The sequence below is a fragment of the Nycticebus coucang genome, chromosome 13, assembly GCF_027406575.1.
Source record: "Nycticebus coucang isolate mNycCou1 chromosome 13, mNycCou1.pri, whole genome shotgun sequence".
NCBI lineage: Eukaryota > Metazoa > Chordata > Mammalia > Primates > Lorisidae > Nycticebus > Nycticebus coucang.
Window position 1 is genome coordinate 60165234 of NC_069792.1, and position 24974 is coordinate 60190207.

General features: G+C 41.9%; 1 protein-coding gene across 5 annotated transcripts in view; it reads left to right on the forward strand.

Annotated features, from left to right (window-relative positions):
• The window catches only part of MTDH (metadherin), a 75619-nt gene extending 53790 nt beyond the window's left edge, over positions 1 to 21829 (forward strand). For 3 of the 5 annotated variants that reach the window (XM_053558529.1, XM_053558530.1, XM_053558534.1), the window contains 4 exons: positions 5614 to 5721; positions 11666 to 11809; positions 19356 to 19512; positions 20109 to 21829. In XM_053558529.1, the coding sequence (XP_053414504.1) occupies positions 5614 to 5721; positions 11666 to 11809; positions 19356 to 19512; positions 20109 to 20179 (480 nt within the window). In that variant the 3' untranslated portion in view covers positions 20180 to 21829. The remainder of the gene's footprint in view (positions 1 to 5613; positions 5722 to 11665; positions 11810 to 19355; positions 19513 to 20108) is intronic. The other 2 variants (XM_053558533.1, XM_053558535.1) reach the window with 1 other exon arrangement.
• The last annotated feature ends 3145 nt before the right edge of the window (positions 21830 to 24974 follow it).

Sequence of the window (24974 nt, forward strand, 5' to 3'; positions counted from 1 at the left end):
GAGCTGGCGGGTTCGAATGCGGCCTGGGCCTGCCAAACTACAATGACAGCTACAACCAAAAAATTGCCGGGTGCTGTATCAGGCGCCTGTAGTCCCAGCTACTTGGGAGGCTGAGGCAAGAAAAGTGCTTAAGCCCAGGAGTTGGAGGTTCTGTGATCTGTGATGTCATAGCACTCTACCCAGGGCAACAGCTTGAGGCTCTGTCTCTAAAAAAATAGGACCAATGAATGGAGTAAAGACTGTATCACTGTATTATAGCAATTCTTTTACTGAATATTTTCAAAGATTTTTTATATTTCTTTTTTGAGTTTATGTTTATTTAAGACAAGGTCTCCGTCACCTGGGCTGGAGTGCAGTGGCATCATCTTAGTTCACTGCAGCCTTGAACTAACTCCTGGGCTTCCTTGTTTTCCCAAGTAGGTAGGACAACAGACATGTGCCAGCATGCCTGGCTAATTTTTTAGAGACAACATCAAGCTCCTGGGCTGAAGTGACCCTCTCACCTTGGCTTCCCAAGGTGCTAGGATTCCAGACATGAACCACTGTGTTCAGCCCTATTTTTTACATTTCTGAGCAAAAACAGGCCTTATCAAACCACTTGTCAGTTGGGGAATGGAGAAATAAACATGAAACATATGTACAATGGCATATTAAAAGTAAAAAATTAATGAACTAAGGCTATGTTAATATTCATACAAAGAAGCTCAAGGGCGCGGCACCTATGGCTCAGTGGGTAGGGCACCAGCCCCATATACTGAGGGTAGTGGGTTTGAACCCAGCCCTGGCCAGTTAAAAACAGCAGTGACAACTGCAACAACAACAAAAACCTAGCTGGAAGTGAGACTGTCTTTAAAAAAAAAAAAAAGCTGATTGATGAGCAAGTTACAGAAAAGAATGTACCATTTATGTAAAGTTTTGTATGCTGGTACACATAAATTTACCAGTAGAGAGATAGTACAAAAAATGGGATGGGGATCTACAACTGTTAGCCAGCCTGGACTGAAAATCTCTTAGCTAAGTTTGTGTCAGAAATTGTTTTGTGTTTCTGTCTGCTGGTAATCTCTGTAAGCTCTGTTGTGGTTCACAAGACCACTGAAATCCTTATAATGGGGTGGCTCAGTGAGTAGGGTGCTGACCCCATATACCGAGGGTGGCAGGTTCAAACCTGGCCCCAGCCGAACTGCAACAAAAAAATAGCCGGCGTTGTGATGGGCGCCTATAGTCCCAGTTAGGTGGGAGGCTGAGGCAAGAGAATCGCCTACGCCCAGGAACTGGAGGTTGCTGTGACCTGTGTGACGCCACGGCACTCTCCTGAGGGCGATAAAGTGAGACTCTGTCTCTACAAAAAAAAAAAAAAAAACAAAGAAAGAAATCTTTATAATGACTTTGGTGCTGAGCAGGGAAACAGCAGTTACCCAGATCACTTCTTCCCATAAGTATAGTCTGGGAATTCTAGGTTATCATCTATGAGAATAAACAAAAAGGTTTTTTTTTTTTTTTTGAGACAGAGTCTCACTATGTCACCCTCAGTAGAGTGCCATGACTTCACAGCTAACAGCAACCTCAAACTCTTGGGCTCAAGCGATTCTCTTGCCTCATCCTCCTAAATAGCTGGGACTACAGGCACCAACCACAACTCCCAGCTATTTTTTTGTTGTTGTTGTCATTGTTGTTTAGCAGGTCCGGGCCTGGTTCAAACCCACCAGTCCCAGGGCATATGGCCCATGCCCCAACCACTGAGTTACAGGCGCTGAGCCAACAAAAAGCATTTTTCCATAGAAATTTCAACTACATGGTATGTGAAGCACAGTATCTTATGAATATTGATTTAATAGTCCTAACTTGATAGGTGTTTTTTGTCAGGCAGAATGTTATTTTCAATGACATTCCTTCTTGTATTCAATTCTTAAAATTAAGCCTTTTGAGATAATTATAGATTCACATGTTGTTGTAAGAAATAATACAGAGTTATCCTCTATATGATTTACTCGGTTTCCCCTAATGGTAACATCTTGAAAAACTATAATACAACACTATAGTCCCATTTTTACCCTCTAGAATGTTTTCAAGATCCCCAGTGGATGCCACAGATCGTACCAAACCCTATACAGTATATACATGTTTTTTCATATACACACATAATTATGACAAAGTTTAGTTTTTAAGAGATTAAAAGTAACTAGTAAAAAAAAAATAGAACAGACTCAGCTCAGGTGAGTAGGGCACTGGCCACATACACTGAGGCTGGTGGGTTCTAGCCAGGCATTGTGACAGGGGCCTGTAGTACCAGCTCCTTGGGAGGTTAAGGCAAGAAAATCGCTTGAGCCCGAGAGTTTGAGGTTGCTGTGAGCTGTGACACTATGGCACTCTACTGAGGGTGACATAGTGAGACTGTCTCAAAAAAAAGAATTATATTGTAATAAATATTACATGAATGTGTTCTCGCTCTCTCACTGTCTCTGAAAATACTAAACCATCAGACCAAGGTTGACTATGGGCATCTGAAGCCACAGAAAGCGAAAGTATAGATACCTGTCACAACCCGGATATTGACATGATACAGTCAAGATACAGTCAACATTTCCATCATGACAGAGATCCCGCGTGTTGCCTTTCTATAGCCACACTTCCTCGTCTGTCATCCCCACCCCTTCCATAACCATTGGCAGCCAGTAATCTGTTCTCCATCTTTATAATTCTGTCATTTCAATTGAAGAATGTTGCATTAATGGAATTATACAGTTTATATTTGCTATTGAATTTTTTTTTTCACTCAGCTTAATTCTCTGGAATTCATTCCAGTTGTTGTGTGTCTCAAAAGCTTGTATTTTTTTACAACTAAGTGTGATATTCCATGGTCTGGATATACCTCAGTTTGTTTAACCATTCTCCTATTGAAGGCCATCTGGATTGTTTTCATTTGGGAGCTATTATGAATAAAGCTGCTAAACACCTTCATGTTCAGGGTTTTTTATCTGAGAATAAGTTTTCATTTCTCTGGGATAAATGCCCAGGAGTACAATTGTTGGGTAGTATGATAGTTGCATTTTTAATTTTTTTTGTTTTGTTTTTGAGATGAGAGTCCCACTGTTTACCCTCTAGAATGTTTTCAAGATCCCCAGTGGATGTTCCCTGGGTAGTGTGCTGTGGCTTCCTAGCTCATAGCAGCCTCAAACTCTTGGGCTGGAGTGATCCCCTTGCCTCAGCCTCCCGAGTACCTGGGACTACACAACTCCTGGCTAGTTTTTCCATTTTGGGTAGAGACAGGATCTTGATTTTGCACAGACTGGTCTTGAACTCCTGACCTCAAGCAATCCACCCACCTCATCCTCCCAGAATGCTATGCAGAGGTGGGCCATCGCACCTGGCTCCTATTTAATATTTTAAGAAACTGTCATGGGAGGCTGAGGCAAGGGAATCACTTAAACCCAAGAGTTTGAGGTTGCTGTGAGCTGTGATGCTCACAGCACTCTTCCAAGGGTGGCATAGTGAGACTCTATCTCTACAAAATAAAAAAAAAGAAACTGTCAAATTAGTTTCTAGAACGGTGGTTTCACCTTACATTCTCACCAGCATTGAGTGTGTAATATGGTTTTTCTGCACCCTCATCCACATTTATAATTGTCACTCTTTTTTTCCTTTTAAAAAAAAAAAAAACAGATTCTCACTTTGTCACCTTCGATTGAGTACCATGGTGTCATAACTTACGGCAACCTCAAACTCTTGGGTTGAAGCATTTCTCTTGCCTCAGTCTCCCAAGTAGCTGGACCTACAGTATCCACCACAATGCCTGGCTATTTTTTTAGAGATGGGGTCTGGCTCTGGCTCAGGCTAGTCTCTAACTCATGAACTCAGGCAATCCACTGCCTTGGCCTCCTAGATGCTAGGATTACAGGCATGAAGCACTGTTCCTGGACTGTTTTTTTTTTTTTTTTCTTTTCTTTTCTAACCTTTTGTTTGTTTTATTTTATTTTTTTTTTTTTTGTAGAGACAGGGTCTCACTTTATCGTCCTCGGTAGAGTGCCATGGCATCACACAGCTCACAGCAACCTCCAACTCCTGGGCTTAAGCGATTCTCTTGCCTTAGCCTCCCAAGTAGCTGGGACTACAGGCGCCTGCCACAACACCCAGCTATTTTTTGGTTGCAGTTCAGCCGGGGCCGGGTTTGAACCCGCCACCCTCGGTATATGGGGCCGGCGTCTTACCGACTGAGCCACAGGCACCGCCCTGTTTGTTTTTATTTTTAGCCACTCTGATGGGTGTGTAGAAATAATTCATTGAGGTTTTAATTTTCATCTCCCAAGTAGCTGAGGAAGTTGAATATGTTTCCATGTGCTTTTTTGCCATCTATATATCTTTGGTAAAATGACTGTTCATATTGTTTGCATATTTTCTAATTGGATTATTTTTCACTGTTGATTTTCATTCTTCTTTATAGCCTAGACACTAGTTATTTGTTGGAACTATGTGGTTTACGAATATTTTCCCTCACTGTATAGCTTATTTATTCTCTTAAAACGGTCAGATTGGGTGGCGCCTGTGGCTCAGTGGAGTAGGGCGCCAGCCCCATATGCCGGAGGTGGCGGGTTCATAACCCAGCCCCAGCCAGAAAAATTGCAAAAAAAAAAAAAAAAGGTCAGATTTTGGCTCTGCGCCTGTGGCTCCAGCAGCTAAGGTGCCAGCCACATTTTAATGCAAATAGCTCTACATTGTAACTTCAAGGTAATATAGAATTAACCATCCAATGACTTTTTTTTTTTTTTGAGACAGAGCCTCAAGCTGTCGCCCTGGGTAGAGTGCCGTGGAGGCAGCAACCTCTAACTCCTGGACTAAGTGATTCTCTTGCCTCAGCCTCCCAAGTAGCTGGGAGTACAGGCGCCTCCCACAATGCCTGGCTATTTTTTGGTTGTAGTTGTCATTGCTGTTTGGCAGGCCTGGACTGGATTCGAACCCACCAGCTCTGGTGCATGTGGCTGGCACCTTAGTTGCTTGAGCTATAGGAGCTGAACCCATCCAGTGAATTTTAAAACACCAAAATATGCACAACTGTGTATTATCTTGTAGTGAGTGATGAAAGACATGGGAGTAAAGGAACCTATCATAGCCAATAAGAGAGTGACGTTCCACGTACTTTATTTTTTAAATAAGTAATTTTCAATCAGTGTTATTGTTGCTCATTCCTACTTAGATTTGGGGGGATAAGACTAAACTTAATGGACAAAAAAAAAAATAAAAATAAATAAACTTAATGGACTCGGCGCCCATAGCACAGTAGTTACAGCTCCAGCCCCATTCACCAAGGCTAGTGGGTTTGAACTCAGCCCAGGCCAACTAAACAACGACAGCTGCAATTAAAAAAAAAAAAAAATACCAGGCATTGTGGCGGGTGTCTTAGTCCCAGCTACTTGGGTGGCTGAGGCAAGAGAATTGCTTTAGCCTAAGAGTTTGAGGTTGCTGTCAGCTGTGACGCCATGGCACTCTGTTGAGGGCGACCTATTAGACTCTGTTTCAAAGAAAAAAGACTAAACTCGAATGAAATTATTTCATAATAATTTTCTCAATAATGGAAACTTAACCAGTTGGTTCACTTTACTATTTTGCTTTTAACATCAGGTTTCAGATGAAGATAAAGAAAAGGGAGAGGGAACACTTGCAAGTGGGAAGTCTAAAAAGAAAAAAAAGAAAAAGAAGAAGCAAGGTGAAGATAACTCTCTTGCACAGGTAAAATATCAAAACGAGCAAGCATTCCTTAAGCACTTCCTGGTGAATGTGAAAAGATGATGCACGGGGTGGCGCCTGTAGCTCAGTGAGTAGGGCGCCGGCCCCATATGCCGAGGGTGGCGGGTTCAAACCCAGCCCCGGCCAAACGGCAACAAAAAAATAGCCGGGCGTTGTGGCGGGCGCCTGTAGTCCCAGCTACTCGGGAGGCTGAGGCAAGAGAATCGCGTAAGCCCAAGAGTTAGAGGTTGCTGTGAGCCGTGTGACGCCACGGCGCTCTACCCGAGGGCGGTACAGTGAGACTCTGTCTCTACAAAAAAAAAAAAAAAAAAGAAAAGATGATGCACGGATGCTAAGAGTCTATAAATATAAAGACACTGAATGAGACATCAGATTATTTAAAAGCATTTGAAAAATCACAGTGTTGTTTTTTTGTTTTTTTTTTTTTTTGATTTGTTTGTTTTTTGTTTTTGAGACAAGTTCTCACTTTGTTGCTCTGGGTGGAGTGCCGTGGAGTCATAGCTCATAGCAACCTTAGACTCCAGGGCTCAAGCAGTTCTCTTGCCTCAGCCTCCTTAGTAGCTGGGATTATAGGCACTCACCACAACACCCGGCTGTTTTTTAGAGATGGGGTCTTACTCTAGCTCAGGCTGGTCTTGAACTCATGACTCAGGCGATCCTTCCACCTCAGTCTCCCAGAGTGCTGGGATTACAGGCACGAGCCACTGCACCCGGCCACAAACTGTTTTTAAAAATTCAGACATTGGGCGGTGCCTGTGGCTCAGTCGGTAAGGCACCAGCCCCATATGCCGAGGGTGGCGGGTTCAAACCCAGCCCCTGCCAAACGGCAACCAAAAAATAGCCGGGTGTTGTGGCAGGCGCCTGTAGTCCCAGCTACTCGGGAGGCTGAGGCAAGAGAATCTCTTAAGCCCAGGAGTTGGAGGTTGCTGTGAGCTGTGTGAGGCCACGGCACTCTACTGAGGGCCATAAAGTGAAACTCTGTCTCTACAAAAAAAAAAAAAAAAAATTCAGACATTATTGGCTTGGTGCCTGTGGCTCAAGCAGCTAAGGCGCCAGCCACATACACCTGAGCTGGTGGGTTCGAATCCAGCCTGGCCCACCGAACAATGACAGCTGCAACAAAAAAAATAGCCAGGCGTTGTGGTGGGTGCCTGTAGTCCCAGCTACTTGGGAGGCAGAGGCAGGAGCCTCGCTTGAGCCCAGGAGTTGGAGGTTGCTGTGAGCTGTGATGCTACGGCACTCTACCCAGGGTGATAGCTTCAGGCTCTGTCTCAAAAAAAAAAAAAAAAAAAACAAACATTATTATATTAAAAAAATGTTGGGGGGGCACCTGTGGCTCAAGGAGTAGGGTGCCGGCCCCATATGCCGGAGGTGGCGCGTTCAAAAACTGCCCCCCCCCAAAAAAAAAAAAAAGAAAAATAATGTTATGGCTGTGTGGCGCCTGTGGCTCAAGGAGTAGGGCACCAGCCCCATATACCGGAGATGGTGGGTTCAAACCCGGCCCTGGCCAAAAACTGCAAAAAAAAAAAAAAAAAATGTATGGCTTTAAAAATTCATATTAAAGGTATAGCTAAGCCCAGAAATAAATAAAATTTCAAACTACTTGATGCATTTTTTATTACATAATGGTAATAGAAAAGGAGATATAGTATTTTACACATACAATGATCCTTTTGAATAACTGGAAGGTAACATTTAGCACAATTAGAAAAATCATATGCGTAATAAGTAGAGTCTTTCACTTGACTTGGAGTTGCTTTTGCATCACTCCTACGTTTTCCTTTTAATATTTTTGATCTCTCCCATTTGGAAAAAGAAAATTGGATTATAATAAAGATGAAGCCAAGTTTTTTTGTTTTTGGTTTTGGTTTTTTTTTTTGGTTTTTTTTTTTTGAGACAGAGTCTCACTTAGTCACCATGGAAGTGCTATTGCACCATAGCTCACAGCAACATCAAAGTTTTAGGTTCAAGCGATCTTTTTGCCTCAGCCTCCCAAGCAGCTGAAACTACAGATGCCCCTCACAGTGGGTCTTGTTCTTGCTCAAGCTGGTCTCAAACTTGTGAGCTCAAGCAGTTCACCCACTTTAGCCTCTTAGAGTGCTAGGATTACAGGTGGGAGCCACTACGCTCAGTAAGGATATTATTTTAATTTCAAACATACTGGATTACTAGTGACACACATGGATTTTTTTTTTTTTTTTTGAGACAGAGTCTCTTTGTCACCCTTGGTAGAGTGCTAAGGGGTCGTGGCTCACAGCAACCTCCAAATCTCGGGTTCAAGCGATTCTCTTGCCTCAGCCTCCTGAGTAGCTGGGACTACAGGAGCCTGCCATAATGCCCAGCTATTTTTAGAGACAAGGTCTCTCTCTGGCTCAGGCTGGTCTCAAACTGGTAAGCTCTGGCAATCCAACCACTTCAGCCTCCCAAAGTGCTAGAGTTATAGGCATGAGCCACCACGCCTGGCCACTAATACAGTTAAATATTTTATTTCTTACAGTAATCGTGTAACTGTTCCTTTTTATTCCTTTAAATGTAGGGGGTAGTAGCCAGAATGTCTAGAGATAACCCCCATTTAATTTTTCCTACTTACTATTCTATTTGGAAGAAGTTTCTACATGACTTCTTAAAGCAGTGCATCACAGTTCTTTTTTATTGTGGGAAGCACAAACTTTCATTAAACGATACCAATCTATTATCAATACTGGGGGGATTTTGTTGTAGGAGTTGTTTTTTTGGTATTTTTTTGAGACAGTCTCACTCAGTTGCCCTGGGGTTGAGTGACCTGGCGTCATAGCTCACAGTACCCTCCAACTCTTTTATCTTTTTTTTTTTTTTTTTTTTTTTTGGTAGAGACAGAGTTTCACTTTATTGCCCTCGGTAGAGTGCCGTGGCGTCACACAGCTCACAGCAACCTCCAACTCCTGGGCTTAGGCAATTCTCCTGCCTCAGCCTCCCGAGCAGCTGGGACTACAGGCGCCCGCCACAACGCCCGGCTATTTTTTTGTTGCAGTTTGGCCGGGGCTGGGTTTGAACCCGCCACCCTCGGCACATGGGGCCGGCACCCTGCTCACTGAGCCACAGGCGCCGCCCTACCCTCCAACTCTTAAAAAAGCAATCCTCTTGCTTCAGCCTCCCAAGTAGCTAGAACTATAGCCACCACCACAAGGCCTGGCTATTTTTAGAAACGGGATCTCACACTTGCTCAGGCTGGTCTCAAACTCCTAAGCTCAAGCAACACACCCTCCTAAGCCTCCCAGGGTGCTAAGGTTATAGGCATGAGTCACTGCACCTGGCCAATACTAGGGATTTTTTTTTTTCTGTGTATAATAGAAGTGTGTGTGTGTGTGTGTGTGTAAAACACGAGTAAGAATGGGTGGGCATGACTCTGTGCCTATAGCTCAGCAGCTAGGGCACCAGTCACATACACCGGAGCTGGAGGGTTCAAACCCAGCCCAGACCTGCCAAACAAATGACAACTACACCCAAAAAATAGCCGGGTGTTGTGGTGGGCGCCTGTAGTTCCAGCTACTCAGGAGGCTGAACCAAGAGAATCACTTAAGCCCAAGAGTTTCAGGTTGGTACGAGCTGTGACACCACAGCACTCTACTGAGAATGACGTAGTAAGACTCTGTCTCAAAAAAAAAAAAAAAAAGAATATCAAAGTATCATTGTTGGAAGAAACATTTTAAGATCACCTTAGACAGTTGTTTAAAAGAACAACCAGAGGGTTAAGGTACTGGCCACATGCTCCTGGGCTGGTGAGTTCAAACCCAGCCTGGGCCTGCTAAACAACAAAAAATAAAATAGCCGGGCTTTGTGGCGGGCACCTGTACTAGGGAGTGAGGCAAGAGAATCGCTTGAGCTCAAGAGGTTGAGGTTGCTGTGAGCTACGATGTCACAGCACTTTACCAAGGGTGACAAAGTGAGACTCTGTCTCAATAAAAAAAAAAAGAATAACCAGAGGAAAAATAAATAAAAGAACAACCACTATTTACACAGACATTGCTAAAGAACAATACAATTCACAGTGATGTTCCGATATATTACAGTTCATACTTCTTTCACATACCTAAGCATATAATGTGCTCTAGAACTATTTTGTTGAATTTTTTTAACGGTCTGAGAGAGTAAAGAATAGCTTAGAATGTTAAAGCTTACATAGGACTGGCTCGGCACCTGTGGCTCAAGCGGCTAAGGCGCCAGCCACATACACCTGAGCTGGCCGGTTTGAATCCAGCCGGGGGCCCGCCAAACAATAATGACGGCTGCAACCCAAAAATAAGTAGGCATTGTGGCGGGTGCCTGTAGTCCCAGGTACTTGGGAGGCGGAGGCAGGAGAATCGCTTGAGACCAGGAGTTGGAGGTTGCTGTGAGCTAGGATGCCATGGCACTCTATCCAAGGCGACAGCTTGAGGCTCTGTTTCAAAAAAAAAAAAGCTTACATAGGACTTTAGGAATTATCTGGGCAAATGTTATTTTTTTTGTGTGTGTGGTTTTTGGCCGAGGCTGGGTTTGAACCCACCACCTCCAGCATATGGGACTGGCGCCCTATCCCTTTGAGCCACAGGCGCCACCCAAGGGTAAATGTTATTTTTTTTTTTTTTTTTTGTAGAGACAGAGTCTCACTGTACCGCCCTCGGGTAGAGTGCCGTGGCGTCACACGGCTCACAGCAACCTCTTAACTCTTGGGCTTACGCGGTTCTCTTGCCTCAGCCTCCCGAGCAGCTGGGACTACAGGCGCCCGCCACAACGCCCGGCTATTTTTTGGTTGCAGTTTGGCCGGGGCTGGGTTTGAACCCGCCACCCTCGGCATATGGGGCTGGCGCCCTACTCACTGAGCCACAGGCGCCGCCCGGTAAATGTTATTTTTATAGTTAAGGAAGTGAAGCTCAGGGAAACCAAGTGATTTGTCGTTAAGATTATATAGCTAGACTATGGCATGACCAAAATTGGAATTTCCTGTTTTTTTTTTTTTTTTTTTTTTTTGTAGAGACAGAGTCTCACTTTATGGCCCTTGGTAGAGTGCTGTGGCCTCACACAGCTCACAGCAACCTCCAACTCCTGGGCTTAAGCGATTCTCTTGCCTCAGCCTCCCGAGTAGCTGGGACTACAGGCACCCGCCACAATGCCGGGCTATTTTTTGGTTGCAGTTTGGCCGGGGCCAGGTTTGAACCCACCACCCTCGGTATATGGGGCCGGCACCTTACCGACTGAGCCACAGGCGCCGCCCGGAATTTCCCGTTTATGTCCTTCCTACTACTAAGCTTAATTTATCTAGAAAATTCACTTACATGTAAACATTTTATTCCTTGAAGAAGTCATTAGGTGATGTACTATTTTTAAAGTTTTAATTCACCATGTACTTGTTTGGTTTTACTCAAAAATATATTACTTTAGGACAGGCGCAGTGACTCAATGCCTGTAATCCTAACATTGTGGCAGGAGAAGTTGGGAGGATCACTTGAGGTCAGAAGTCTGAGACCAACCTTATGACCAGAATAAAAGTGAGACCCTATCTCTACAAAAAATACAAAAACTAGCTGTCCAGGGTGGCACACACCTATAATCCCAGCTACTTAGAAAACCAAGACAGGAGGATCACTTGAGCCCAGGAATTTGAAGTTTCAGGGAGCTATGAGCATGCCACTGTGCTGTGGCCAGAGCAACAGAGCAAGATTCTGTCTTGGGACCAAAAAAAGAACAAAACATACATACTAGCTTAAGTTTATCCTATTTATTAAATTAGAATGGTTATTCTGGGATGTCTGTATGTATGTGTATTGTTTTTTTAATTCACAATTGAAGTTGGACACTTTCTGAATTGAAATTATTTTCTTGGGATATCTTTTGGACAGTAAACAAAACAGATTTTTATTAGTAAAGAATGAATGATTTCTGTAATCTGATAGAGTACTTTTCTCTGTAGGACACAGAAGAATTAGAAAAAGAGACTAACAAAGAAGAGCTTCCAGTAAATACCTCTAAAGCCCGTCCAAAACAGGAAAAAGCTTTTTCCTCAAAGACCATAAGCACTAGTGATCCAGCCGAAGTACTCATGAAAAATAGCCAGGTAATTTTTATGAACAATGAAGTTTTAGGCCGGGAATGGTGTTTCATGCCTATTAATCCTAGCACTCTGGGAGGCTGAGGTGGGTGGATTGCCCTGAGCTCAAGGTTCAAGAACAGCCTGAGCCAGAGTGAGACCCCCATCTCTAAAAATACCCAGGCAGTGTGGCAGTCACCTGTAGTCCCAGCTACTTGGGAGGCTGAGGGAAGAGAATCACTTGAGCCCAAGAATTGGAGGTTGCTGTGAGCTATGATGTATGATGCCACAGCACTCTACCAAGGGTGACAAAGTGAGACTCTGTCTCAAAAATAAAAAACAAACCAAAGAAAGTATAATAAAGTTTTGTTGCTGGGCACAGTGGCTGATACCTGTAATTTCAATGACAAGGGAAGATTACTGAAGGCCAGTTTAAGACCAACTTGGGCAACATTAGAAGAACAACAAGTCCTTCATCTCTAAAAATAAATAAAAGTTAGGCATGGTAGTACATGCCCATAGTCCCAGTTATTTGTGAGGCTAAGGCAGGACGATCACTTGAGCCCAGCCAGGAGTCTAGGACTACAGTGAGCTATGATCGTGCCCCTTCACTACAGCCTGGGTGAAAGATCAAGACCCTGTCTCTAAAAAATAAATAATTATAGGGCGGTGCCTGTGGCTCAAAGGAGTAGGGCGCCAGTAGGTTCAAACCCAGCCCCTGCCAAAAGCTGCAAAAAAAAATAAATAATTATAATAATAATAAAGATCTGTTGACTCAAGAATTATACCATAACTAGTATTTTAGTAAAGTATAGTGCTAAGCATTTTAAATACATTTACTAATTTCATCCTCAAAACAACTCCCAAGAAAGAGGTTAGACTCATTATGTAAATGAGGCTAGAGAAATGGAATAATTTGCTCAAAGTTGTATAACTGTCAGTAGTAAAATCAGAGCCACCTACCCTACTGTATTTCTTCCTACTAAATATCTAGGCATAAAGGGATAGATGGCTTAGAAAAGTGTGATTAGTTGCATTTTTCCCAAAGCATGCATGTAATGTGACTATGGTTCAGCCTCCCAGAATGTGACATTTGTTTAAAATTTGGTGATAGGTTCTTGAATGATGCACCTTCTATGGAAAATATTTATGTGGCAGAAGGGACCATTATATAAAAAGTCCAGGCCATTGACACAAATTCTGTTTTCTAAGGGGCCAGGCACAGTGGCTCACACCTTTTAATCCCAGGACTCTGGGAGGCCAAGGTGGCTGGATTGCTTGAGCTCACAAGTTAGAGACCAGCCTGAGCCAGAGCAAGACCTTGTCTCTAAAAATAACCAGGCATTGTGGCATGAGCCTATAGTAGTCCCAGCTGCTTGGGAGGCTGAGGCAGGAGAATTGCTTTAGCCCAAGTTTGAGGTTGCTCTGAGCTATGATGTCACAGTGCTCTACCAAGTGTGACTTGTGAGACTCTGTCTCAAAAAAACAAAATCTGATTTCTAATTGGGTGAATTAGAAACTATATTAAGATATATTAAATTCCTGTGAGCAGGCTTCATGGCTCATACCTATAAACCCAGTACCTTGAGAGCCTAAGGCAGGAGGATCCCTTGAGCCCTGGGGCTTGAGACCAGTCTGGGCAACATAGCCAATACCCCATCTCAATAAAGAAAAATATTCAGCCAGGCATGTTGACAAATACCTATGGTCCCAGCTCTTCAGGAGGCTGAGCCAGGAGGATCATACTCCAATATATACACATATATGTTAAATTTTGCTAGAGGTGGCCGGGCAAGGTGGCTCACACCTGTAATCCTAGCACTCTGGGAGGCCAAGATGGGTGGATTGCTTGAGCTCACGAGTTTGAGACTAGACTGAACAAAAGCAAGACCCCATCTCTACTAAAAAATAGAAAAATTGAGGCAAGAGGATCACTTGAGCCCAAGAGTTAGAGGTTGCTATGAGCTATTCCACAGCACTGTACCAAGGGCAACAGCTTGAGACTCTTGTGTCCAAAAAAAAGAAAAGAAAAGAAAAATTTTGCTAGAGGTGCATAGTTTATTTACTCAACCAAAAAAAAAAAAAGTATTGAGAACCTACTGTGTGCCACATACTACTTGAATTGCTGGGATGCAGCAAAGAACAAAAGACAAATCCCTGCCTTGGTGGAACTTACAAATTTAGTCAAACAGCTTTAAACAAGAAACTAGGTTATCACTAGGAATTTGTAAGAGTTTTGTACTAAGGCCAGGCTCAGTGGCTCACGCCTGTAAACCTAGCTCTCTGGGAGGCCGAGGCAGGTGGAAAATAGCGAGTGTTGTGGCAGGCTGCTGTAGTCCCAGCTACTCAGGAGGCTGAGACAAGAGGATTGCTGAGTCCAGCAACTCCAGGTTGCTGTGCGCTATGACTTAACAGTACTCTACAGAGGGTGGCAAAGTGAGACTCTGTTTCCAAAAAAAAAAGTCTTGCCCCACCCATGGCCGGGCCGCGTCTCCGCCTTGGCCCTGAAGCACTGGTTAACAAAGGGTCCGCTAAAAAAAAAAAAAAAAAAGGGTCCGCTAGTGGGCGCCCGCCTGGCCCACCCCGCCTTTGCCTTAACCCGCTCCTGGCCGTGCCAAAGGCCGCCAGGCCCAGGCCACCCTTACGAGCCGAGCCGCCGGGGGGACTGTTTGAACCGGGCAGGTCCGAGCGCGGCCCACAGAGGCCCTTCTCTGAAGAGGAAGTGCAGTCCTCACGGCGCCCTGGGCAGCGCAGGCCTGCTCCTCCACGCTTTGGAAACCGCGCGTACCTGTCTCCACGGTGGCACCGGACGTCCCCAACCCGCACGGCTTCTGGTGAGTTTCACCGTGCGTGGTGCCAGGCAAATCCTAGGTTCCGAGAACATGGGTGAAAATGCACATTCCTCTGGAATTACCAACACTGGTTTCGTTTATATTCAGCAAGCTTACTGTGACTAAGGCTGAGGCAGTGGGTGTCTGAGGAATGAACTGAGAGCTGGAACCCACATGATGGCTGCACAAATGCGCGACACACTGGTCAGATCATACATCCAGACCAACAGCTGCGAAGAAAAGAGCTCTGATTCCCAAGGAAAGGGGGGGTTTCATAGTTGAGAACTGGCTAGCAACCTGTAGAAGACAAACTGGACCCTCACTTTTCACCACTATCAAAATTGGTTCTCACTGAATGAAAGATTTAAACTTAAGACATGAAACTATAAAAATACTAGAAGAGAGTACAGGGAAAATGCTTAAAAGATGTTGGCCTGGGGGGCGGCGCCTGTGGCTCAAGGAGTAGAGCCGCCGGTCCCATATGCCAGAGGTGGCAGGGTGGCAGGTTCAAACCCAGCCCCGGCCAAGAACCAAAAAAAAAAAGATGTTGGCCTGGGAAAATATTTTATGAAGAGGAACCCCCCTGCAATTGAAGCAACACCAAAAATGTATTACTGGGATCGGATCAAGCTGTAAAGCTTCTGCACAGTTAAGGGCACTGTGCAGCAAACGGACAGCCTTCAGAATGGGAGATTTTTTGCAGGTTACGTTTGTGACAAAGGTCTGATAACTAGAATCCACAGAGAACTCAAACTAATCAATAAGAAAAGAACAACTCTATTTGTTTGTGGGCAAGAGACTTGAACAGAAACTTCTCTAAAGATGATAGGCGCATGGCATACAAACATGTGAAACAGTGCTCATCATCTTTAACTATCAGAGAAATGCAAATCAAAACCACTTTGAGTTATCACCTGACTCCAGTAAGATCAGCCCATATCACAAAATCCCAAAACTGCAGATGTTGGCATGGATGTGGAGAGAAAGGTACACTTCTACACAGCTGGTGGGACTGCAAACTCTTGCACCCTTTTTGGAAAGAAGTATGGTGAATTCTCAAAGAACTATAAGTTGAACTATGGTTTGATCCTGCAATATCATTACTAGGTTATCTACCCAAATGAACAAAAATCATTTTACAACAAAGGCATTTGTACCAGAATGTTTATTGCAGCCCAATTCACAATAGCCAAGTCATGGAAGCAGCCTAAATGCCCATAACCCATGAATGGATAAACAAATTGTGGTATGTGTATACCATGGAATACTATGCAGCCATAAAAAGAGGGAGACTTTACATCTTTTATGTTTACCTGGATGGAACATATTCTTCTCAGTAAAGTATCTCAAAAATGGGGGGAAAAGTATCCAATGTACTCAATACTACTATGAAACCAATATATAAACACTTACACATTCATACAATTGATAAAACACAAAGATAGTCCAGAAAGAGAGGGGAGAGGAGAGAGAAGGGAATAGAGAAGGGGAGGGCTAGAGGAGGGAGGGTATTGGCGGGATCTCACCTAATGTACACAATGCAAGGGTACATTTCAAAACAACTAAGAGTATGTTATAAATGTCTTAACCACAAAAATAAGTGAAGTGATTGTTAATTAGTTTGATTTGCACATTCCACCTCGAATATCAAATCATCACATTGTACCCCTGAATTGTATAGTTATGATTTAATAAAAATTAAGTATAAAAGAAAAAAAAAGTCTTGTAGTAAAAGAGTTTTTAATCATACTTTTTATTTGGACTTAATGCTTATAATTCCTTGTGGGTATTTTTAGATAAGATTTGATATCAATATATGTATAGGTTTAATAATAAACAGCAAAAGGTCATTTGATTTTTTTTTTTTTGTATTTGTTTTTGGTTTTTTGGTTTTTTGCTTCGTTTTGTTTTTTTGAGGCAGTGTTAATAGTGGCATCATCTGGGTGGCGCCTGTGGCTCAAGGAGTAGGGCGCCGGTCCCATATGCCGGAGGTGGCGGGTTCAAACCTAGCCCCGGCCAAAAAAAAAATAGTGGCATCATCACAGCTCTCAGCAACCTCAAACTCCTGGGCTCAAGTGATCCTCTTACCTCAGCCTCCCGAGTATCTGGGCCTACAGGTGCATGCCACCACGCCTGGCTAACTTTTCTGTTTTTAGTTAAGACAGTCTCACTTTTATTCAGGCTGTTTAGGTCTCAAAGTCTTGAGCTTAAGCAATCCACCATGCCCAGTCTCATTTGACATTTTGGTGTTTTACTTAAACCATTTTCAAAGCCATCTGTAAAGAATATTTGAGCCCTTCTACGATTAAATGCAGATAAGTAAGAGAATAAAAGGGGAAGGGCAATTAAATGATAAATCTTTTGATTATGTAATGAATACAGGAAACATTAAGAAAGATAAAGCAAACAGCAAAAATACAGCTTCAAATACGTGTAATATCTAGGCTCATATCACCTCTTCCTCTTTTTTTTTTAGACAGTCTCGCTATGTCACCCTCAGTAGAGTGCTATGACATCACAGCTCACAGCAACCTCCAACTCCTGGGCTTAGGCTATTCTCTTGCCTCAGCCTCCCAAGTAGCTGGGACTACAGGTGCCTGCCACAACACCTGGCTATTTTTTGTTGCAGTTTGGCCGGGGCCGGGTTCTAACCTGCCACCCTCCGTATATGGGGCCAGTGCCCTATCCACTGAGCCACGGGCACCACCCTGGCATTTTTATCATTACCAGGACCTGACCATTTATTAACAGATATGCCTCAGGCAAATGAGTTTCTCCTTTCTGCTCCCAACCCCATGCTAAGCATTCTTTTTTTGGGGGGGGTGGGGGGGGACAGGGTTTGAACCCACCACCTCCAGCATATGGGGCTGGTGCCTTACTTCTTTGAGCCATAGGCACCACCCACTATGCTAATCATTCTTAATTATACTACCTGACTGGATAAAACCCTGAGTGTTACTGATTGCTTGAAATGAGTAAGACTGGTAACTGTAATCTACTTTTAGGAAATGGAAGATGTTGCTGCTGCTATTTGAGCTATCTACTGTTGGAAAGGAAATAAGGGGGTGTTACCACTGGTGGTTCAGAAATTAGCTATTTTCTTTTTGTCTTTCATGAAAAGTTCTTGCAGAGGGTGCTAAAGAAGTGACACACAAACCCTGCCCCTCCCCCCTCCTCTCCCTCTCTCTGTTTTTGGGGTTTTTGTTTGTTTGTTTGTTTGTTTTTTATGAGACAGGGTCTCACTCTTGTCGCCCTGGGTGGAGTGCTATGGCATTACAGCTCACAGCAACCTCAAACTCTCAAACTCCTAGGCTCAAGCAATTCTCTTGCCTCAGCCTCCCAAGTAGCTGGGATTATAGGCCTCCTCTCCCTTTCCTTGCCCCTCCTCTCCTCCTAAGACAAAGGAGTAGTTAGCCCCATCCTGGAGAAATTTGAGCCAACGGATCCTAAACATGCCAAAGCCCTCTGGGCAAGCTGTGAAATTTGCCCATCCCCTAGGCCCCATATAAATTGGGTCTATCAGGCAGTGCCTGTGGCTCAAAGGAGTAGGGCACTGGCCCCATATGCCGGAGGTGGTGGGTTTCCAGTCTCATCTCTGGGTGCTACTGATCACACCTTTCAGTCCTGAAGAGTTCAGAGTTGGTGGCAAATTGGTAGAATCATTGAATTGCAGACATAAAGTTAATCAAAGTGGAATTGTTCCTCTACTGGGCATATGCCTAGAAGACCAAAAATCACAATATAACAAAGACATCTGTACCAGAATGTTTATTGCAGCCCAATTCATAATTGCTAAGTCATAGAAGAAGCCCAAGTGCCCATCGACCCACGAATGGACTATCAAATTGTGGTACATGTATACTATGGAATATTATGCAGCCTTAAAGAAAGATGGAGACTTTACCTCTTTCATGTTTACATGGATGGAGCTGGAACATATTCTTCTTAGTAAAGTAGCTCAAGAATGGAAGAGAAAGTACCCAATGTACTCAGCCTTACTATGAGACTAATTTAGGGTTTTCACATGAAAGCTATAACCCAGTTACGACCTAAGAATAGGGGGAAGGGGGAAAGGGAGGGGGGAGGTGGGTAGAGGGAAGGGGATTGGTGGGATTACACCAGCAGTGCATCTTACAAGGGTATATGTGAAACTTGGTAAACAGTCTGTGAAGCTAGTGAATGATGCCCCATGATCATATCAATGTACACAGCTATGATTTAATAAAAAAAAAAAGTGGAATTGTTGACTTCTACTGGAAATCCACGACACATTTTATAATTATATACCTTTTTTCTTTCTTTTTTTTTTTTTTTTTGAGACAAGAGTCTTTGACACCGTGGTGTCACAGCTCATAACAACCTCAAACTCTTGAGCTCAAGAGATCCTTTTGCCTCAGCCTCCTGAGTAGCTGGACTACAGGTGCCTCCCACAACCCAGATATTTTTTAGAGATGGGGTCTCGCTCTTGCTCATTCAGGCTTGTCTCCAACTCGTGAGCTCAAGCAATCCACCTGCCTTGGCCTTTTACCTTTGTTTTTATTCCAACTTAGTCGTACATATTGTAGGTGATTTATTTGGTTATGTCACTAGAGGGCAGGCGTGAGTTATATTGCTTCTGACAAATTACTTGGAAACCATCTTAGTTATTTACTGGGAGCTAAACAGCCCTTTGATCTTATTACAATATTTAATTTTGCTCAAAAATTTTACCAGAAATCTGAAATAATTTTATTCCAAAATAGCCTGTCAAGACTCTTCCACCTGCTGTTTCTACCGAGCCATCTGTTATCTTATCAAAAAGTGATTCTGAGAAGAGCTCTTCCCAAGTGCCACCAATGCTACAAGAGACAGATAAATCCAAGTCAAATACCAAGCAAAATAGTGTGCCTCCTTCACAGAGTAAGTAAGCCTTATTTTTGGTTCCTTTGTGTATTCTCTGTATTCTTTACATTTTTCTTATATAAGTGTTAAGATTCTGATCTTAGAAGTCTAATGAATTAATAGAGCAGTTTTTTCTTCCTTTGCAAATGCTAGGTTTTTTTTCTCTTGTGAACTTCAGTTTTGAGGGCCAAGTTGCTAAAATAACTGAAGGGAAAGTCGATGGCTAAGGACAGAGAGGGAGGACTTGGTCCCTGCCTGCTTGTTTGTCTGATCCCTCTTCCTTTTTCTTTGTGCACACTCTTGGGGCCACTTCTTATTCTATGCCATTTTTCCTCTCTTCAGCTACCTCACATGTCTATTTTACTCATTTTTCTCTTTCATTAGGCATAGGAAATGGCTGTTTCTCTAGATCAAAACTGTTTGAATATCAGCAATTCCATATAGTTAAACCTAATACATTGAAATTGAAGGGAAAGGGGCAGACATAGAGTAACTTAAAATATGTAACTAAAATTTGAGGGTTTTAAAGCATCTTTTCATGTTAGTATTTTTATATTATCAAAACATAACAGTGTTTACTGTCCTAATATTTTTCTCTTCTCCCCTTTTTATAGCCAAGTCTGAAACTAGCTGGGAATCTCCCAAACAAATAAAAAAGAAGAAAAAAGCCAGACGAGAAACGTGAATTTTTTTCCTGAATTGGACATGTGTTTGCAAACACTGTCTTGAAGATTATGCTGTTTATGCAATAATTTGTGAACATGTACAGAGTTTTATATAAATTTAAACCAATTTTTAGAACAAAACTGTGAACACAACCACCATAAAAATGGAATCAAAGGAGAATTAATTTATGAAATTAAGAGGTCAGCAGAATATACAACAGTGCTGGAAGACACTTGGGAAAATCTTTTTAATTGAACAAGAACGATCTTAATTTAAGAATACTATCCTGGTTTTACAACAGTGCCCTGTTTACAACAGATTGTGCCCTATCTCATCTGCAGCTGAGGAATAAAGGATTCTGATTAGAAAGAGAGTTGCCTACAAATTAGCAGGCAGCTCCTTGGATCTTATGCACAGAACTTGTAACCATTTGAATCTGTTTTATGCTTAAATCAAAGTGCTTTGATCAAATGCATAATCTGCCATATCTTTACATATTTGTTGGTAGCAATTTGTATTAAAGGAATCACAAGTGCAAATAAAAAGTCATTTATCATTTGTTTAACTAAACTGTCATGGTTTAGTTTATAATTTTTAAAAAGTTCTTAATTAAAATATTGAAAATACAGTTGACACTTTATGGCTTATGAAGTTATTTTTGATAGTCTTACATTACTTGAATTGTTCAAAGTACAGTATATTTTAAATTAAGAAAAATAAAATATCTATTTGTTTTATACATTGAAGGTTCAGACTCACAAATAATGCTCTTGTTTATGATTTGAAAACTTTAAGGCAAAATCCAACTTACATTATTCTTTTCCCTAGCCATTTTTTTTTCCAGCGTCAGGGCTCCTTAGTTACTAATATTTTGACTTTAAAAATGAAATCATTCACAAACTTTTAGAATATGATGGAAAATGAGAAACTAGAGTCAGACAGCTTTAATTGACATTGTCAAGACCTCCAGTTATCAGGAATACATTTTTTTACTGCCTTAACCTGTAGTACGTAGAATATGCATCAATTTCTTGAAGGGGATTCGTGTTTTTATAAGAATTTTCATGTAACTATTGCAATTGTGGTCAAATAAGGAACGTTTCCTGCTTGAAACTATATTGATTTAAATGATGTGTGAGATGTTTCACCATTTTCAGGCACTGTGTAATTCTATTGTAATAAACTGGCAGGTATCTTTGTAACTATAAATAGTGCATGCTAAGCCATGTACACTGTAAATAGCCTTTACCAAACGTGTTTGACAAGGACCATAATTAACATCACTTAGTGAATTGTGATAAAAAAGCCATGATTTATTTAATGTGATTGGCTTGTTTTTATGTGGCGCCAAGAATGAAACTGTTTAACAGCTGTAACCAATGGTACGTACGTACGTACTGATCTATCCATCCAATGTTGTCTTTATTATATTTGGTTGTGGTTTGATAGTATTGCATTGTCTGACTAGGAAAGCTAAAGAAACAAAATGGTTTTAGTTTTGCTGAAGACTGGCCTTATTAGTGGACAGCTTTCCTAACAAGCTATTATTAACTTTTATCAGGTGTTAACATCTGTTTCAGGAACATGGCAGTATGTTTACATGTCAGAAGTTTTGTTTAATTCTATGGTATTTCTAAATTGATTTGTTTAAATAAATTAAGCAAATGGATAGCATTGTTTTTATTTGCTTCAGTATTGGGGTAAATAATAGCTAATGAGCCAGGAATGGATTTCTTAAAATGACTTTACTCTGTTAGCTTTATATAGATATTTCATAAATAGATTGGAGGATTCCTAAGGTGTCAGCACTTTGTAAAGTTATCATAAAAGAGAATTTGATGGGGAATCTGTAATTTTAGAATGTGCCAAATGGTCTATGCTCAACGATTTAATTGAACTCTCTCAACTCTACCTCAATTTTTTTATCTTAGAATTCTGTTGGCTGTGTCAAATGAAAGACTTTATTTCTCTAGCTTGGTGTTTTCCTCATTTAACCACCTATGCCAGGTGTTACAAACACCATCTTTTGAGGAGAGAGACATTATGCAGATGGAGAGGCCCATTGCTAAATTGAGATGGATTCAGCATAGTTTCCTCTTATCCCTTCTCTCTGACTCAAGAGTCAAGACATGGATTTTGTTTTAAGACATGGCAGCTACATAAATGATAAAATTAAATACATTCTCTTATACATGAGGTGCAAACTCTTCTGCACAATTAAAGTATTGTTTATTGCTCTTTATTTGTTCCATAAGATCTTCATGTGAACTCAAAGCAATTTCTGGCATCTGAACATGTACTGATTTCCGTATCAACTCAGAAGGCACTAAAATCTGGGTAGTGAGTGTAATCCTAGCATTCTGGGAGGCCGAGGCGGGTTACTTGAGCGATTACTTGAGCTCACTCGAGACCAGCCTGAGCAAAAAGTGAGACCCTGAAAATAGCTGGGCATTGTGGTGGGTGCCTATAGTCCCAGCTACTTGGGAGGCTGAGGCAGGAGCATCGCTTGAGCCCAGAGTTGGAGGTTGCTGTGAGCTATGACAGTACAGCACTCTACCCAGGGCAACAGCTTGAGACTCTGTCTCAAAGAAAAGAAAATCTGGGTAATGATTGAGGGAGGAGGGGAAGAGAAAGAGCCTCTTACTCTATGACAAGGGTTAGGTGTTCCCAGAACTAATAGAAACTATTTGCTAACAGGCAAACAATTGATGCCTTCAGGCATTGTCACGCCTAGAAGAGAACCTTGCTCATAATGAGCAAGACTTCTCAAGAAACTTCTCAAAACTCTCCCTACTCCTGCCTGCCTCCACATACTTAACTGAAGATCCCTCGATATTCTGGAGCAGGGAATAGTGGTTTAGGGTTTCTCCAGGCTGGAATCCTACCTATCTACACCCAGAATTAAGCAAAACAGTAGTTGAGAGAGTCCAAAATATATATACATATATATTGAAATAAAATGAGATTAATGTAATTTACTATGTTTACTTTTGTGCATGCGTTTTATTGGGGAGGAAAGATGGGAATAATTTATCCAAATCCAATGGTCTTATTTCCTAAACTAACCTGGTTTATATTTGCGTTAAAGATTCTAGAGGACAGTATCTAACTACAGAGTTTAGTTTTTCTTAATTAAAAACTGTCCTCTCAATATAGTGTGAGATAACCTTCAAAATTTAGAATTTAGGTTTAAGATGTCTTTTAGATGTCTTAAGATTTTCCTATACACTCATTGCACAAACTGGAATTACTTTCCAAAAGGCTTAGGGAATGCAAATATGTTATTTGTAAAATGCATTGAGTATTGTAAATAAACCATTTTTGATTTGTTTAAATTGCAGTTCTCTTGTGGGAAGGGACTTCGTCAGTTACTTTGCATCATAAGCTAGTCTAAAGGCAATTATTTTTTGCTTTTGATTGTTTTTTCCCTAAAACAATCAGGCTTTACCCCCTGAGAAGGCAAATTAATTTAAGAACCTCTGAAAATGTCTGTCTGTGATACAGTTGTTCTCTATGGGAAACATCATCCTTCTTAGGTCATCTTCACAGTAGATAAAACTGCTTGTCCTCAGGTGCAGTAAATCACTTGCATCAGTCAGCCTTTTAGTTTAAGGAAATTAGACTAAACCTTGGCATTGTGCATTAGTTTATTAGTTTGGCTGTGACCCCAAACATACAAAATAGAAGTCACCATCAGGAATCTAGGTTCCCACTGTATTGCTCCTCCTCAGCATGTGGCTATCTTGTCTTGTTTTAGAGAGCTGGCTCCAGCTTGAAACTTACTATCAGCATTTGAGCTAGGAGAGGGCATCCTGCCTCCTCTAAGAACACTTCCTAGCAGTTAACACAACATTTCAAACTTAGTCACTTGATCCAATTAGCTATGAAAGACGGAAAATAATACTCTATTCTCTCCAGGTTGCAACCAATTAACATTGTGGGATTCTATCACTAAGGAAAAAGAGAATTGTATATTGGGCACTGCTAGCTGTCTCTCAGAGTTGATGTACACTGTATATCTCCTATACCCAAACATCTTTTTTAGGTTAGATAATAGCTTTTCCAGCTAAGCAAAAATTTGGAAGTCTTTTGGATGCTACTAATTAGTCCCTAATAATATTCCAACTTCTTTTTTTTTTTTTTTGAGACAGAGCCTGAAGCTCACCCTGGGTAGAGTGCTGTGACATCACAGCTCACAGCAACCTCCAACTCATGGGCTCAAGCGATTCTCCTGCCTCTGCCTCCCAAGTAGCTGGGACTACAGGCGCCCGCCACAACGCCCGGCTATTTTTTGGTTGCAGCCGTCATTGTTGTTTGGTGGGCCTGGGCTGGATTCGAACCCACCAGCTCAGGTGTATGTGGCTGGCGCCTTAGCCACTTGAGCCACAGGCGCCGAGCCAATATTCCAACTTCTATATAACAGATTTTAGAAGAAATTTCTGCCTCTCGTTACTTTAAATTCTAGAGACAGAGAAATTTAGCAGCCTCTCACCACATTTAACACTGCAAGAATAGATTATAGCAAGTTTTAATAGAAGAATTACCCTGCTGTATAAAGTAATACTTTAAAAAGTTTAAGGGCATTACTACTGTTCTGTTCTTCCTAAATACTCTAATGGGACAGTGATTTCTAACCCTAGCATCAAGACATGTATGTGAGGTGTGTTGAAAGACGTTTGCTAACTAATTGTTACAACACCAAAAAGCAGATTCATAATCCCATAAGTCTAATGTTCATATTTGTATGTATGTTCCCTTTTTATTGTATCAAGACATTCAAAATGAAGATATGTAAGGTACAAAAGTTTTAGGCT